We start from the raw sequence: 15,739 nt of genomic DNA, 5'->3' as shown, positions 1-15,739 counted from the left end.
AATATTTTTTTTATAAATAATAAGAAGGGTACTGTTTGCGTTCTAAAATTCATTAAGATTTGAATGTTCCATATTTTGGCGAGTTAGGTTAAAGTGACATGGTTGTTATGAGCTATTTCAGTTCTTTGAAAATCTTAATAAAAAGAGTGACAGTAGAAGTATATAAATAAATTTGAATTCTTATCGAGATTGCTAGAGCTAAAACAACAAGAACATAGAAAGAGAATTAAAATATTCCGTTTACTGCAGTTTAAATTTCTGTTTATCGCCTAGACGTAATTGTTTAAAAAATGATTGAATGAAAACGTTGTGTTTCAAGCTGCCATTAACTCTGCATTTTAAAATATGTCATGTTATCTTGATTTATTAATCTTTATTCCGTTTTAAAAGTAATGGATGGGCTTAGAGATAGCAATAATTATTCAATTCCTATTTATTTTAAAGATCAAGCTAATGATCTAAAAAATATCGAAGCCGAAGCTAAACGAGCTCTTCAGAATATCAATTCCCTCTATGAAGAAATTATGCACACTGATTCCCCTGATAACTTTGAATTCGAGAATAATGTAGATTCTAACATAACCCCTTCCACCTCTACTTCTACAACGGATAAAAAACAATACACCGCTAAGATAAAGAGGTTTACTGAATCATCAAGAAAATTTTACTTTCGGTCTCAGTTACCTTTAACTCATTGTTTAGGTTGTCATGATCATTATTATGACACTAATATAACTTCTAGATCTCTATCAACTGAAGAAAAGTTTAACTGTGATTCTGAGATACATCTCTCTAAAGAAAGTAATGCTCAAAGTTCTAAAGATTCAGGCAGCCCCCTTAAAATAACTAAACCACAACCATTTAAATTATCTGGCTTTGATGAACAAAGGCTTGAAGCTAAAGAACGTAGGTTGGCTAAGTTAAGGGAGGAAAAGGAACAGCAGATGCAGAAAGAATTGAATGTAAAAGTTGTTAGCAAACCAGTGCCAAAGCATACTCACTTACCATTGTATAATAAAATGGTGGAAAAGAATGAAAAAAGAAGAAATGAAAGAAAAGAAGAAAGTTTACGAGTCATTGGAAGAGGAAATAAATCTTTGCCACAAGGTGATGTTTTTCAAACTAATGTAACATTAAAATCTCTTCCATCCGAATCAAAATCTTGTTTTAAAGCTACACCAGTGCCTAAACATATTTTAAGCAATAAAGTAAGTGAAAAATTAAAAAATAAAGAAGAAATTCGCAAGATGCTTAGTGCTCATAGAGCTGAAGAAATGCTTAAACAGTCATCATCTCCTCTTTCTAAGAAAACTATACCTAGATCTTTTTCAATGTTGAATTTGAATGATTACAAAAAAAATGATGAAAGAGATAAAAGATCAAAACCTAATATTACAGCTATTACAAATAGATTGTATACAAAGAAGTGTAAAGAAACTATGAATAATTGGAATGATAAAGTAATGAGATATTGTTACAAAGAAAATGAAATCAAGTCTAATGTTACAATTTTAAACAAATTTAAGCCTCAACCTGAACAATCATTACCATTCCTTTATTATCCTGTCAGAATGTCAACAGCAGCTTCTTTAAGAAATAAACAGATTCGGTAAATAATATTACATACACTTATGAACACTGAGTAATATTTATCAAACTTCATGTTTTATTTTGTTTCTTTGATATTTTTTTCGTGTTTTTATTTATTGTTCATTAAATAATATTATTTAACTAAATGTCTTCTTCTTTGGTTTCACTTTTTAGGATTTTAAAAAATCCAAATGTGTTTCTTGTCTATTAGAATATCACCAGTAAAATTAGGGATTTATAAATTGTTTTTTATACTTCTAAAATTAATTTACCATCAAATTCTAGTATGTAATGTACATAGGATTAAGGCTTTTATCCCATATCATAATTAAATATACTGGTTCACATATCCAACATATTCTTGTTGTGTTAAAGTTAAGTCTCATTTTCTTTATAAAGATAGAACAGTTTATTTCTATAAAATAATAATTTGGTGTTAGCTGCAATTTCCAAAATAGTACAAAGGATGTACTAAGATTTTACCTAATATAATATTTTATCAGTTTATTTTTGAGAACTGCTTTTTTATAGAAACATTATATGGTATTTACATAGTTAGATAATATAGACGCACGCCGTGCAAAGATTCATAGGCAGAGATTCTCCAATTTTGGAGACACTTTTTAAATATTTGTTGTAATACAGTAGGGAACCAATTATCCGGAACGATCGGGACCGTCGCTATTCCGGATAACTGATTTTTCCGGTTTTCTGAATCGCTACAAAAAGGAGTTTTTTTATTGTTAAACCCAACTAAAAAAAATTTTGGGGGGGGAAATAATCTTAAAAAGAAGAAAAAACGATGAAGTAATACACTAATNATTTCTATAAAATAATAATTTGGTGTTAGCTGCAATTTCCAAAATAGTACAAAGGATGTACTAAGATTTTACTTAATATAATATTTTATCAGTTTATTTTTGAGAACTGCTTTTTTTATGGAAACATTATGTGGTATTTGCACAGTTAGATAATATAGACGCACGCTGTGCAGAGATTCTCCAATTTTGGAGATACTTTTTAAATATTTGTTGTAATACTAAAAAAAGTATCCATACCAAAAAAAAATGCATTTTCAGAGAAGAAACAAAACACAGATACAACATAATCATAATTTATGCAAGGTAGAAGAAGGTTGTTTAGTTGTATGTGTGTGAAAAGATAAAACTGTTCGTTTAACTCAAAAATTAGTGATCCCATCATTAGCGGCATGCAGACAACTGGACACTACTTCCCTTACAGCAAAAATAAACAATTACGGTGACAGTAGGAAATCCTTTAATGTAATTTCGTTTGTTAATAAAAATGAAACCTAGTTACCCGAATTTGACACGTAAGGTTAAATAGAAATTTCGTAATGAAGAATTGCGGGAGCAAAATTATTACTACTGCACTTAATTCTTGATATGATAATTACTTACCACTAAATGTATCAACACTTTACAATACCTCATGCAATAACCGGTCTTTTGACCATTTATGGTATGTTTAGTGTTAATATGAATGGAGTTCTTTCTTTATTTTTGTTTATAATTGTTAGTATTATTCTTCCTCTAATGTTTTTAGGTGCATGTATATATATATTTTTTTTGTCAAGAATAAATAAAAATGTTAAATAATTTTTCGCTTTTATAATATAAAATCGTTCTGTACTAAATAAATATTGTGAACCTACAGATACTTTTGGATTCTGTCTGCAGATACTTAATTTTTTTACCTTACTATAGGTATCTATCTGTAAAGCACAGAATATATAATTACAATTATATCTTATAAAACTTTTTGCGTCATTAGTGCTATTTACAGGGATGAGATTTATCCGTTTTTTAGCGGATTTCCGCCTTTTTCGCTTTTGTCGCTCGAATTTCAGACTTTTTGTCAAAAACTCAGATTCTCTAAAAGTTTCAGTTTTTTTAATTATTATTCTGGTTTTTTCTGAAAATTCAGCCATTGAAATAATATAATTATGTTTATTTCTGATTTGATATATAGATATAATATATCGAAAGATGTATAGAAAATTCAAACTTCGTAGCTGCCAACCCTTCGGCATATCTACTTAATTTAGTTATTAGCTTCTAGAAGCAGAAAATAAGATTTTCCTCATTTTTGCCCGTCTGCTAGATAGCTCGTATTTTCGTAATCCAGACGTCGCTGCATTTTAATATCAAACATCGATTTTCGTATTTACCTGATTTGAAAATTGCGCATTGCGATTCCTATTCTCGCGATTTCAGTATCATTCATTGCAATTCTTCTTTACGAGATTTAAAAATCCAATATCGCGATTTGTATAAAGACGTTTTTAAAATTCTATGTAACGATTTCATATTCATGCGGGTTTATCCAATGTCGTGATTCGTTTTTGCAGTTGTAATATCCAACTTCTATTTTCGTATTTACTTGATTTAAAAATTAGGCTTTGGATACGTATTAACACCAATTAGAAATTATGTATCGTAATTCGTATTTGCGCGATCTGAAAGTTACGCATCATGATTTGTATTTTCACATTTTTGAAATTTAATATCGAGTTTCATTCACTTATTTCAGTATCGTGATTTATATTCACGCGATTTTAAAATCCGTTATCGCGCGATTCTTGTAAAAAGCAAGTTTTTTTTAAAAAATTAGTTACTATAAATGTGGCAGTTTTTCTATCGGGGATTATTGCTATATATAAGCATATCAACATCAGCCAAAACTGGATGAGAATATGTTACTGATCTTTTTGCTATAAATCACGTAAGATGTACTCGTGTGAAAATTCAGCTTTTTTGCCTTTTGACCAATCTCATCCCTGTATTTAATAAATATTTTTATTTCTTTTTTCTGTTAAGTATACATTTTTATTTAGATAAAATTTCTTAAAACATTAAAATAATATACTTATATACTTTTTTTTTAAATTAGTTCATATCTAGAGCTTTTAATAAAATTAAAAATAAGTTTATTTAATAAAATTTTTTGCTTAATATTATAAAATAATATTTTTTTAGATTGGAAAATTGGTATTTTTAAGAGAAATTTCTGCATTTATAAGTTCTTAAGGTTTATATGTAAATTTTTAATCTGGTGTAAATCATGACTGTCTGTGAAACTTCAAATTTTACTTTCGGATATTTTGGGTTCATTCAGAGAGTGACCACCCTGAGTATTAACTTATTCTCATTTATAGTTTTGTAACCTGTCTAAATGTTTTATTCATTTTTATTATTAAGAATATTTTTAAAAAAATATGTTGCAACTCAGCTTAGTCTAGAAAGAGTTGTTACAAATTGTGCTATTTATGAATATTTGAATGGAGGTTTTGCATATAAAATGACATTCATCATTTGAATAATGCAAATCAGGATATAAAATTGTTATTTATGCAAAGAAAATATATAAGTGAGCATAAGAAGTAAAATGAAGAAAAAAAAAGATTTGTAAAATGTTTATATTTAATTCATTTACTGAAAAGTTATATGAACGAGGACTTAAAACATAAAAAAATTTTTAAGTCGTAGGGTGGCCTATCACTATTATTTCATGTACTGAATTAAAAAACTACAATTATATATCAATATTAGCACAGATGACAATTTTCCCCTTCTTTTGCATTAGTACACATCCAACTACATTTTCATTTTTGTAACATTTTTGTAGAATCTTTAAGTATTCTTGAGGAAATATAAGAATATGTTCTTAATATTTAATAAAAAGTAAGAACACTATAAAAATATTTCTATTTCCTACATCAGAAATATATTCCTAATATTTAATTAACATTTAGGAAAAAATTAATGAAAATTATCTTTTAAAGCAAAATAATAACCTAGTAAAAAAAAAAGTTTAAGAGCAGTAAATATGTAAAATCAAAATGCAAAGTTATGAGTAAGATATAACTTATCTACTAAATTATGCCCATTAATACACTTATTTATAAATAATACTTTTTATTTTAATGCATTATATCACTGCTATTGAAATAGTCATAATAAGCTTTAAAAAAAAAATTAAATTCAGGCATTCTAAATAACAAGCCCGAAACCATAACATGGTTTTTTGATCCATATGATATGGATTTATTTCTGAGGCTTTCAAATAAAAATCCCACAAAATTGTGTTGCATTAAGGAGAGAAACATAGATTTAAACAAATTAGATATTATTTCCAACTTAGTTTTTTACTCTAAATTGAATGAGATTAACCAGCAGATGATAGGGGATACAGTTTAAGCTTTTATAGTATAATATAGTTTTTAAATACAATTGGTACTTATACCTATTTACGCACCTGTAATTACTATTTAAACAAGTATGGTATCTTTCCGATGTATTTTTTTTTATACCGAATTGAATGAGGCAATATCTGAATCAGTTGGAGTAATAGTTTAAAGGTTATTATGGTTTTACTCCAAGTACAATTAAAAAATAGTAATATTTATAAATTTAAAAAACCTTGCAATTTCTGAAATATTGGTCCTAGTGACTATTGTTTAGTTTCATTTTATACTACAGCAAAAAATACAATTCCCTTATTTAGATAGTAATGCTAGATATGTAAACAGGCACAAGCATGAAACTCGTATAATCCCTAAACTATTAGTCCTATCATCTTGTGTGTTTAGTATGATTTGATTCTACTTTTAAAAAAACTACACTTGAAATCTAATTTGTTTATGCGTCAGTATCCTAAGTTTCATTCCTCTTTTACTTCCTCCTGCCAAAACCTGCAACAGAGGTCACCTGTGACCTACATAATATTAATGAACCTCAGCTTATTATTTTGCAGGTCTAAATCAAATCCTAATTTGTCTGTTCTATGTCTATGAATTCTCGGTCAATGCAACAGATGTCTGATTAATAATGTTCAAAATTGCAATCTGGTAATTTTCAAGCCAACTCAAAACTCAAGCATCGGAATAGACTTGATGCAGAATTTTTTAAATAAAATTAACTCCTAAGTGTGTTGAACAAAAGTGTATCTTAAGATTTATCATTTGTGATATATGAAAAAGATAAAAGGGATTTTAAACTGCAATTTCCATATTTTTTCCTGTTACAAAGTTAAACAAACAAAACTTTTGAAAAAATGTTAATAAAGTGCACAAAATGAAAAAGAAAACACCTTAATAACTTCTCATCAAATGATTGGATATTCTCATACTTTGATGCAATCTTAATGATTTTAGGATATGAATAACTTACTAAATTTTATTAAAGTGCTAAATTATTTGAGCAGAAGATATTTTAAGCTCCAAAATCTAAAGAGAAATTTTTTTTTTTTTTTTAATTAGACATGAATTTTTTAAAATTTAGATTTTTGACCTTGTCAATATTGGAGATAGCTGCAATCTAAAAAACTAAGATCTCAATTATTTAGGCATTAGAGTAATTGAAATACTTACACAAATATTCAAGTTAAGTCCTTTGAAATATTAAGATAGGATCTTAGCACATGAAATTCATTGATTAGATCAAAAGTTATTAAGTTTCTTTTTTTTATTATTATTTTAAGTACTGTATATCTCAAACTGTAGTAAGTGTATTTTTTATAGAAAAAAATACAAAAGATAGGAATTAAAAATTACGTTGGTGTATACAATTACATTTCAGTTGTAACTAATGAATTCTTAATAATTTTATCTTGAATTAAACTTCAGAATCAATTTGTTAACAAAATTTTCTAGAATAATATTCCTGATAGCACAATTTTAATGACTGTTGATTTTTGTTACTTGTTATTTTGGTATTAAAGATAATGTCAGTTTTTGAAAATGATTAAATTTTCTTTTTAATTGAAATTAGGCTTCATTATTAATATTAAAAGGAATTATATTATTATTTTTATATTTCTGTCATATTACATACCATATTTATTTATAGTCACTTAAAATCTGATTTTTTTTTTCGTAACAGATCAGAAATAATTGCAAGAGAAAAGAAAGAAGAATATCAAAATAATGAAATTAGTGAGGCTCAACAAGAAATGCATGAAGAAATTTCGAAAAAATTGCAAAAATTGCTTCCAGATATTGATCCTGATAGAGAAATCGAAGAGAGAGTGAAAAATTTCAGGTAGATATATTTTTAAAAACGAAATGAGTGTGTTAATTAAAACAGGTTTAAAATTATTAATTTTTTCATAATGTACATGTATTGAAATCAACTGTAAAAAATTGAAACTTACTATTCTTTTGCATTTTAAAGTGGGCAAATATTGTTGCTCTTACAGAGATTAATTATTTACTAAATTTATTATTTACACAAAATAATTGTATATTAAATTGTATCTTCATATTGAAATTTTAAATTACATTTAAACTTTCAATAGTTAATATCATATTTTTTTTAAATTTGCGTCTTTTAATATGCTACCTATAAATTGAAACTTCAACAGCCTTCAGCTAAACAGCAACAAATTATGAAATAATTTGTTGCTGTTTAGCTGAAGGCTGTTTGTTTGGCTGTTATTGAGTTAGCAACTGTATGGCATGTGTCAGTTTTTGACTATTTAGGCCATGTATAAAACTCTAGTCAAACAACTACATCAAAAAACATTTTTTATTTATATATTGATTTAAAAGTATATTTCAGATTGTGTTTAACGTCTAATAGTAAATACAAGCCTTGATCAATCATTCTTGCACCTTTATTTTGCTTGTATGTATTGTCTTGCTTTAATGGTTTTATCTCAAATGCTATTCTTATAATTTTAATTATTCCTATTTAAATCTTTTTTTAATCTATTAGATTTCTATGCCGATCGTTCAAAAACTCTTCCGATCTTTTTATTTTGAGAAGAAAACAGTAACTAATGGTGAAGAAGAAAATACGGATTTGTTGCAGTTTAAGACATCACATTTAATGCCTATTGATGAAAATGAGATTCGTAAAGTTGTCTTTTTCAAGAAATTATTGCACATGCTTGTGATGCCCGTAAAATGAAACTACAACTTTGCAGAAGGTCTCCGAACCTTTGAAACAATGAGGAACTTTGTGTATTTACATGAACTTATAGAAAATGAAAAGCAATCAGTAGAGAATGAGGAAAAATTTTCAAAAATTAATTGTTTGCCCTGAAAAAAAAAAGAGTGTGGGGCGAACAAAAGTTTCCTAATATTTTAAATAAATAAATGTGTCTTTTCACTTTTCTTTTGCAATATAAATATTTTTGACATAATTTTTTAAGCTAAAATTTTTAAAACTTTAAAATAATTTAGTGCAGTGAAACATGAGTAAGTTGGCCACTTGTAGTACATTGCTTAACTAAGTTAACTTTTAGAGGCGAGTGAGTAATTTTTTTTATATCAAGTTATTCTTTCATAGATAATAAATGAAGTAAATAATATTTGCTATCTAGTTTAATAGTTTTCCCAAATGGTCAACTAGTGAAGGGATTTCGGTTAGCTCTTAAGACTATTTTACTAAATCGGTGAAATTCTATTTCGCAACATTATAAAAAATTTCATTGAAAGCTTTTTCTTGTTGATCAATCAACTTATGAAGATTTTTAAAAAAAAAATCTATAACTGTTTTAGGCAAAATTACCCATTTCAGTGGTCAGCATGCAAGATGGACAAAAGGTCAAATTTCAAAGATTTCACATTTTTTTTTTTTTTTTTTTTTTTTTTTTTTTGTAATTAATAAGGTAAATTCAATTCTTGACAAAAGAAATCAACATAGACAGTCAGTCAACTTACAAGGGTGGTCAACTTAACAATTTCACTTTACTCAGCTTGTATATTATAAATGTTTAGACGAATTCCATTTCCAGAAGATGAGGTGTAAATATTCTAAAAGCTCAAAAAGTAAGATTTAAGAGAAATATACTTATTCCTAAACATTTTGGTTTGACGCATCTCAATTCATACAACCCATAATATTTTACCATAAGTATGAATAATTTAATATTTGATTTTTCTTGGGAAATAATCTTAGCTGAATTTTTGTTTATATATTCTAGGGAATCACAACTAAACAGGGAGGAGGAATATGAACATGAATTAGAAGAAATAATGAAACGAGTCTCACAGCAATATCTATTGATTGAAAGGCAATCAAAAGTATGTATAAAAATTACTTTATCTTGTAATAACTTTTCATTTAAATGAAAATTTATTTTTGCATTGCATTAATTTAAGTAAACACATACAGTAAAAGAAGACAGCAAAAATATTTTATATAGTATATCTTACTATGAAAGATAAATTAGTGAACATCAGCATTTACACAGCACTTTTGGTATCTGAGCAATGTTACATACGTCAGTGTTCTCCATAAACGTTTTTCGAAGGGTAGCATGACTTGCTTGCCCTTTATTCCCAATAAATGCTCCCTTTTTGTAAAAACAAGCTGACATCCCTTAAAAACACTGCCTTTTCATTCATATTTTAGTTTGAAAAAATTACTTTACTGTTTAAATAATAATTACACACTGGTAAAATTACCTGTGTTTATAGGTTTAGTTATGATTACTATTACAAATATTTACTTTGTTAGGATTATTTTTAACATGTTAAATTATTATGAGTATCTTTTTTGGGAAGGATATTATTAAATTTTTTAAGGGATTTTAAATCTATTTTTTAAATAAATACTTTTAAAAAAATGCACCTTAAATGTTAATTTTTTCATGATTTTCAGTTTACTTTTTACTGAAAAAAAAATATATGCACAGAAATTGCTTTTTAACATGCCTTTAATTATTTTTATAAATTACAATTTTTTTGCTTATTTTGATAATGTGGGAGAATTACTTTTTGAAATATGCACGTAAAATATTAAAAGAGGGTAATTTGAAAATTGTTGAGGATAAAATTCAGATATTACATTATATTACACATTTTTATAAACTTTTACCGTATTAAGTGAGTGCCCTTTCAAAACTCAAAGTGTCCTTTTCAAAGAGGAAGTACCCTACCCTTTTTTATTTCTGGGAAAAACTCTAATACATAGCAATATTTTTTAGTTAAAACAGCAAAATTTCACATGCGGCCTGCATTGATAGTGGAAGTTGAATAAAACCTTTTCGTTAGTTACGATTTTTTACTTAAGATAATAAGTGTATGCTGATAGTTGATATTTGTTGGTGTAGACTAGAAGTAAGTTATGATATTTAATAAAATTATTTTCTTCAACATTCCATCAGTAGTTCAAGCTGAATGTTGGCTTTTGATAGTGCAAGCGAGAACTAATGTCGTTTCACAAATATGTCCAACAACACTAAAACAACTATATGATTCATCAAGGGTTGACCTTTGCCAGGCTTCGATCTTTTGCAGTAACGTTTACACGCATGATTTTCATTAGCAATAAATTTATAAGAATTGGTTTTGGAAATAACTTTTAGTTTTAAAATTTGTATGATTTAAATTTATTTCAGATTTTTAACCAGATTCTTATTTTAGTTATTAAATTACAATAGTTAAAAAAAAGTTATTTCACAAAAGTACATCATTGATCTTCTATTTTTTTTAAAAAAAAAAATAACTTCATTTTGGGTTTTTATTTTAAAGTTAACTTATGAAGAATGTTTTATGACATAAAAAGTTTTTTATTGGTACCCTCTTTAAAATGGTGCCACAATGTTTGCATTTCACTTAATATTTTGAAAAGTGACACTCAAAAATAGTTTTTATTTTATTGAATAAGGGACCAAAATTGCAATAATTCAGTAGGCATTTGAAATTTTAAAAAAAAAATTTCACTGTTTCTCTGGAGTGTAGCTACCATTGGAGAAAACAGGCAGTGCCCTTAGGCCCCTGAGTAAAAGGGGACTGTAAAATACAAAAGTTAAAACAAATTTATTTTAATTTTTTTGTATTATTAGAAAATGATTTATTTTTTCATCAATTTTTTAAAGAGACAATACAGAACAAGCTTATTTATAAAATATCAATTTACAAAATTGTACAAATGCTATTTTTAAATACGTTCTAGCTAAATAGATGTTTCATTACATATTAAAAGCATCTCCTATTGAAGGGATCCCCTGATACTACGATGATACTATATTTATAAAATACATAAAAAGATAATCCTCACTATGTAAAATAAAGAACTGAAGATTGAATGATTAAATTAAAGTACTATTAATTATAAAAAAATTATTATTTATAAAAAATTATTAATCCATTATAGTAAAAGATCTAAATAACGCAATTCTATAAACTGCAATTCTTGTTGTGGCACATTAGCCCTCTCTAAAGAAAACCAAAATCAATAAATTTGTTGGATTTTATTTCGAATGCTCTTGACAGTTTTTTTTTTTTTATTTCTGTAAAGAATAATTAGTATAGTGCATATTTTTGTGTTTTAAGGTATTAGTATTTAAAAATTATTTTAAATTATTAATCTGATGTTTTCCACAAATATATTCCACTGATAAGTTTATTGTAAGTTTAATCTACATAATTCAAAATATATGAAGTTTCCTCGTGTAAAGTTTCATTATAAAGATCTTATAGTGTATTAAATATATACATTCAAAAACCTTTTTGATTGTTTTGCATAAAAGTAAAGTTAAAAACTAACATTGGACATTTATTGTATTATGACACCTTTTGTTACAATGAGTCAGGATGACATTGTTACTTAAGGTTGTTTTATAAAGGCTTCGTCGTCTTATAAAGTGATGCGTTTTTGTGAATAATATGCTATTTTCTTAACTGCTGTGAGTTAGTAACAGTTGCGCATGGCTGTTTAGTCTATCTAAGACAAGTTTAGTCTATCTAAAGCTACTGCTATCTTTGCTTATTCTGAAAATGACAGAAAACACTAATATGAAGAAGAGCCACTGTTTTGTGGAAATGAAAAGTGTTTGTGGTCTAATTATTTAATATTTAAAAACTTACTCCAATGCTGTATTATCTGGGCTTATAAAAATTTGCAAAAACTGAGAATAAAGCAGTGATTTTGATAATTTTCTTCTAGATGGAAAAATGTTGCAAAATTTGTAATTTGTAAAAAAGTTTAATTGCTTTTAGAATATTTAAACTATTTGTCCATTCTCAAACCCAGATAATTCTTCATGGCAAAATGACATATATAGCTTAAAATCATAATTTTGCTTCAAATGTAAGACACTTAAACTGTGGTTTTTATTTTCCTTGGCGACAGAGCTTTGAAAAACCATGTTAAAGATAAGATAATGTTGACTCAAGATAAGACAGCATAATTTAAAAAATGCATTTAACAAGTGAAACACTAGACTGTAATATAATACTAGACTGTAATATAGATTTTTTTCATTAAATAAAAACTTTGAAAATATTGATAACATTTTAAAAAATTAGCATTAATGATATTTGATTTGTGGCATCAAATTTTGCAAAAGCTGTGACAGTCAAATTTTGAAATTGCTTAATTGCAAGAATGAAAAACTTCAGAAGCATTGCTTTAATTTAAAACAATATTAAAAGTATAAATTAAATTATATTTAAATGTTTCTGATATAAATATTAGTCACCTACAAAAAAGGTTTCAGTGATATCAAATTGTTTATTCAACTATATAATTGTTATCAAAATGTTGCAACATAATTTGTGTTTTTTTTAAAAATGTAACTATTGGTGTAAAAAAAATATTTAAAAATTTTTTGTTACTATTTATTTGTTTAATTTTATACAGAAAGGAATAAAAAAAGCAAATAGCTTGAAAGATATAACATATGAAGAAGAGAACACATCTGTATTAAACAGTGACACTGATACCAAATCTGATCATTTAGAAGAAAAGGAATCTGTTTCAGAATCTGAAGAATCAGAAGATTCTGGATAGCTTTATTTTAGAAAATTATATGTGGCTTATATTACAGTTTTAAACAAGTCAGTATTTTTTAAAATGTAAAACAAAAAAGATTTTTTACGCATTTGTTGAATATATTTCTATGTATCAATTAAATAACTTTTAAAGATAAAAAAATAATTTGCAATATTTTGTATTTAAAAAAATTATACACTTGTGAAACTATAAAAAAAAAAAATTCCTTTGGGAAGTAAATAATTTTGGTTTTCTTTTCTGCAGAACTTTGAAACATTTTTTTCCTTCGAAATTTGTTCAAAAGATGCCTTACTAAAGAAATGGTCCTGATTTTTCTGTTCTCATTTGTGAATAATGAAGCAAATAATTTTGGTTTTCTTTTCTACAAAAAGTTTTTAATGTGTTTTTTTCTCAATAATTTTAATGTATTACGCGCATGAAAATTTTAGTGTATGCATTTGATTTTTCACTTTATCACTCACAACTCACACCGATTCCATCGTACATATACGTCATGCTTTGATAATTTTTTTCGGTAATTATTGTTGCGAATTATTACTTGGTTTTTTTAAATCTCGATGTCTTTTATCACTCAATTATTATTGATAATATCTTAATTTTTTTAAAAAATGCCGATATTATGGCACTCAATGTCCAAAAATCACTCTTTGATCTCTTTGATGTGCTTGGTTTGCGCCAATATCTTCTGTTAATCCTTCTAGTGTTTCAATCGATATCCAGACAATTATTGCTACAATTACGAATTAACATTATCTCAAATTTTAGTGGTCAGTGAATATGCACTTAAAACAAAGTTCACAATTCTTCAATTCCTCTAGTCATGTCTGTACCGATTTAAATGTTTATAGTTTTCTTAGTACCTTATTTGTAACAGTATTTATTCGAAAATATTATTTTTGAGTTATTTGCAGGGCTGATTGTGCTCCGGAAAAAATCCTGATTTCCGGAATTTTCGCTAACAGTAATCCGGAGATCGGAGGTCCAGACGTTTAAAAAAATCATCGATCACAGAAGTTTCTGGAAATCAAATTTTCAAAGGTGGAATTTAAAATCACAGTTTATTTTATTTGCTTGTTAAGAAGAGTCAGAGATATACTTTATAAGCTTACATTCATGATTAATATTAATTTTTTATCAGTAAATAGCTGTTATAATCATGAACTCAAGAAAGAAAGACATATTTGTAAATTATAATTACTTCTGTTCATCATAGGTATGTTTAAATGGTATAGGTATGAGTAAAATTTTAAATATAGTTTAAGTAAGCTAATAAATATTGAGAAAAAGGGAAAAAAAACCTTGTTTAAATTTTTTTCAATTTAAACTTTTTTTTTCCTTTTTTTTTTTAAAACTCAGGAAATTTTCTGGAATTTTGACTTGGGCTCACAATCACCCCTGTATTTGTAAATTGTCTCATTTTTCTGTCTGTTGGGTTACATAAAATTGTGTAAGTCAACATACTTTTGTGTGCAATGCAATTTTCTTAAAGTATATTTGCAATAGGGATTAATAATTTTTTTTGTCACCATTTTGTTTCTAAAATACATTATGGCAGTTATATTCTTTTGTTTGTTCAGCTTATTTACTTTTTTTTTCTATTACTATTATTGCTCAATTTTATGATTTTATAATGTTTATTAAGATAAAGTTTCCCATGTTATCAAGCATTCTATTTAATATTTGGGTTGCCCCATCTCTGATTCTTTATTTATTATGCCACTTAATCACACTATAGTCTTGGAGGAAAATATAATATTTCTAACAGTCAACTTGTTAGTTAAATACGAGGGTTGCTATTTATATTTCTGGCCTAATAATGAAAAAACAAATATGTAGGATCGAAATTGGTTTTATTGTTTTTCAAAATATTCTCCATGATGATCAATACACTTTTGAATGCGTTTGAACCAATTTTCAAAGCACTTTTTCCAGTCCGATTGAGGTAACTCCAAAACATGCGTTTTGAATGCATCAACCGCTTCTTCGGGGGTCGAAAATCGTTGTCCACGCAATTTATTTTTGATGTGGGGGAATAAGAAGAAGTCATTGGGTGCCAAATCAGGGCTGTACGGCGGATGACCTATCAGTTCGATCTTTCGCTCCATCAGAAATGCCTTTGTTTGTCGATGTGTGAGAGCTCGCATTGTCATGATGAATAATGATTCGCCTGTTCTTCTGCTTTTTTCGAATTTCTCCGATGACTTCTGGCAAACAAATGGTCGTGTACCATTCAGAATTGACCGTCCTGCTTTGCTCTAGCACCACTGTTGCTACATGACCGTTAATGCCGAAGAAACAGGCAATCATTTGTTTCGATGTGCTTCTTCCTCGAACAACTTTTGTTGGTTTTGCCTCGTCTTGGAAGACCCATACAGTTGATT

At 27.0% G+C, this 15,739-nt stretch overlaps 1 protein-coding gene across 1 annotated transcript; it reads left to right on the top strand.

Moving 5' to 3' along the window:
* The first annotated feature begins 126 nt into the window (after nucleotides 1-126).
* LOC107453778 (protein FAM161A) lies at nucleotides 127-13,499 on the top strand. Its single transcript, XM_016070727.3, has 4 exons — nucleotides 127-1,609; nucleotides 7,494-7,652; nucleotides 9,541-9,640; nucleotides 13,206-13,499. The coding sequence occupies exons 1-4, from the start codon at nucleotides 393-395 to the stop codon at nucleotides 13,353-13,355; spliced, it is 1,626 nt and encodes a 541-aa protein (XP_015926213.2). The 5' UTR covers nucleotides 127-392; the 3' UTR covers nucleotides 13,356-13,499.
* Nucleotides 13,500-15,739: the final 2,240 nt, after the last annotated feature.

This window comes from Parasteatoda tepidariorum, chromosome 1 (genome assembly GCF_043381705.1).
Source record: "Parasteatoda tepidariorum isolate YZ-2023 chromosome 1, CAS_Ptep_4.0, whole genome shotgun sequence".
Lineage (NCBI taxonomy): Eukaryota > Metazoa > Arthropoda > Arachnida > Araneae > Theridiidae > Parasteatoda > Parasteatoda tepidariorum.
Note: the sequence above shows the minus strand (reverse complement) of the source record. Positions and strands in the feature narration are given on the sequence as shown.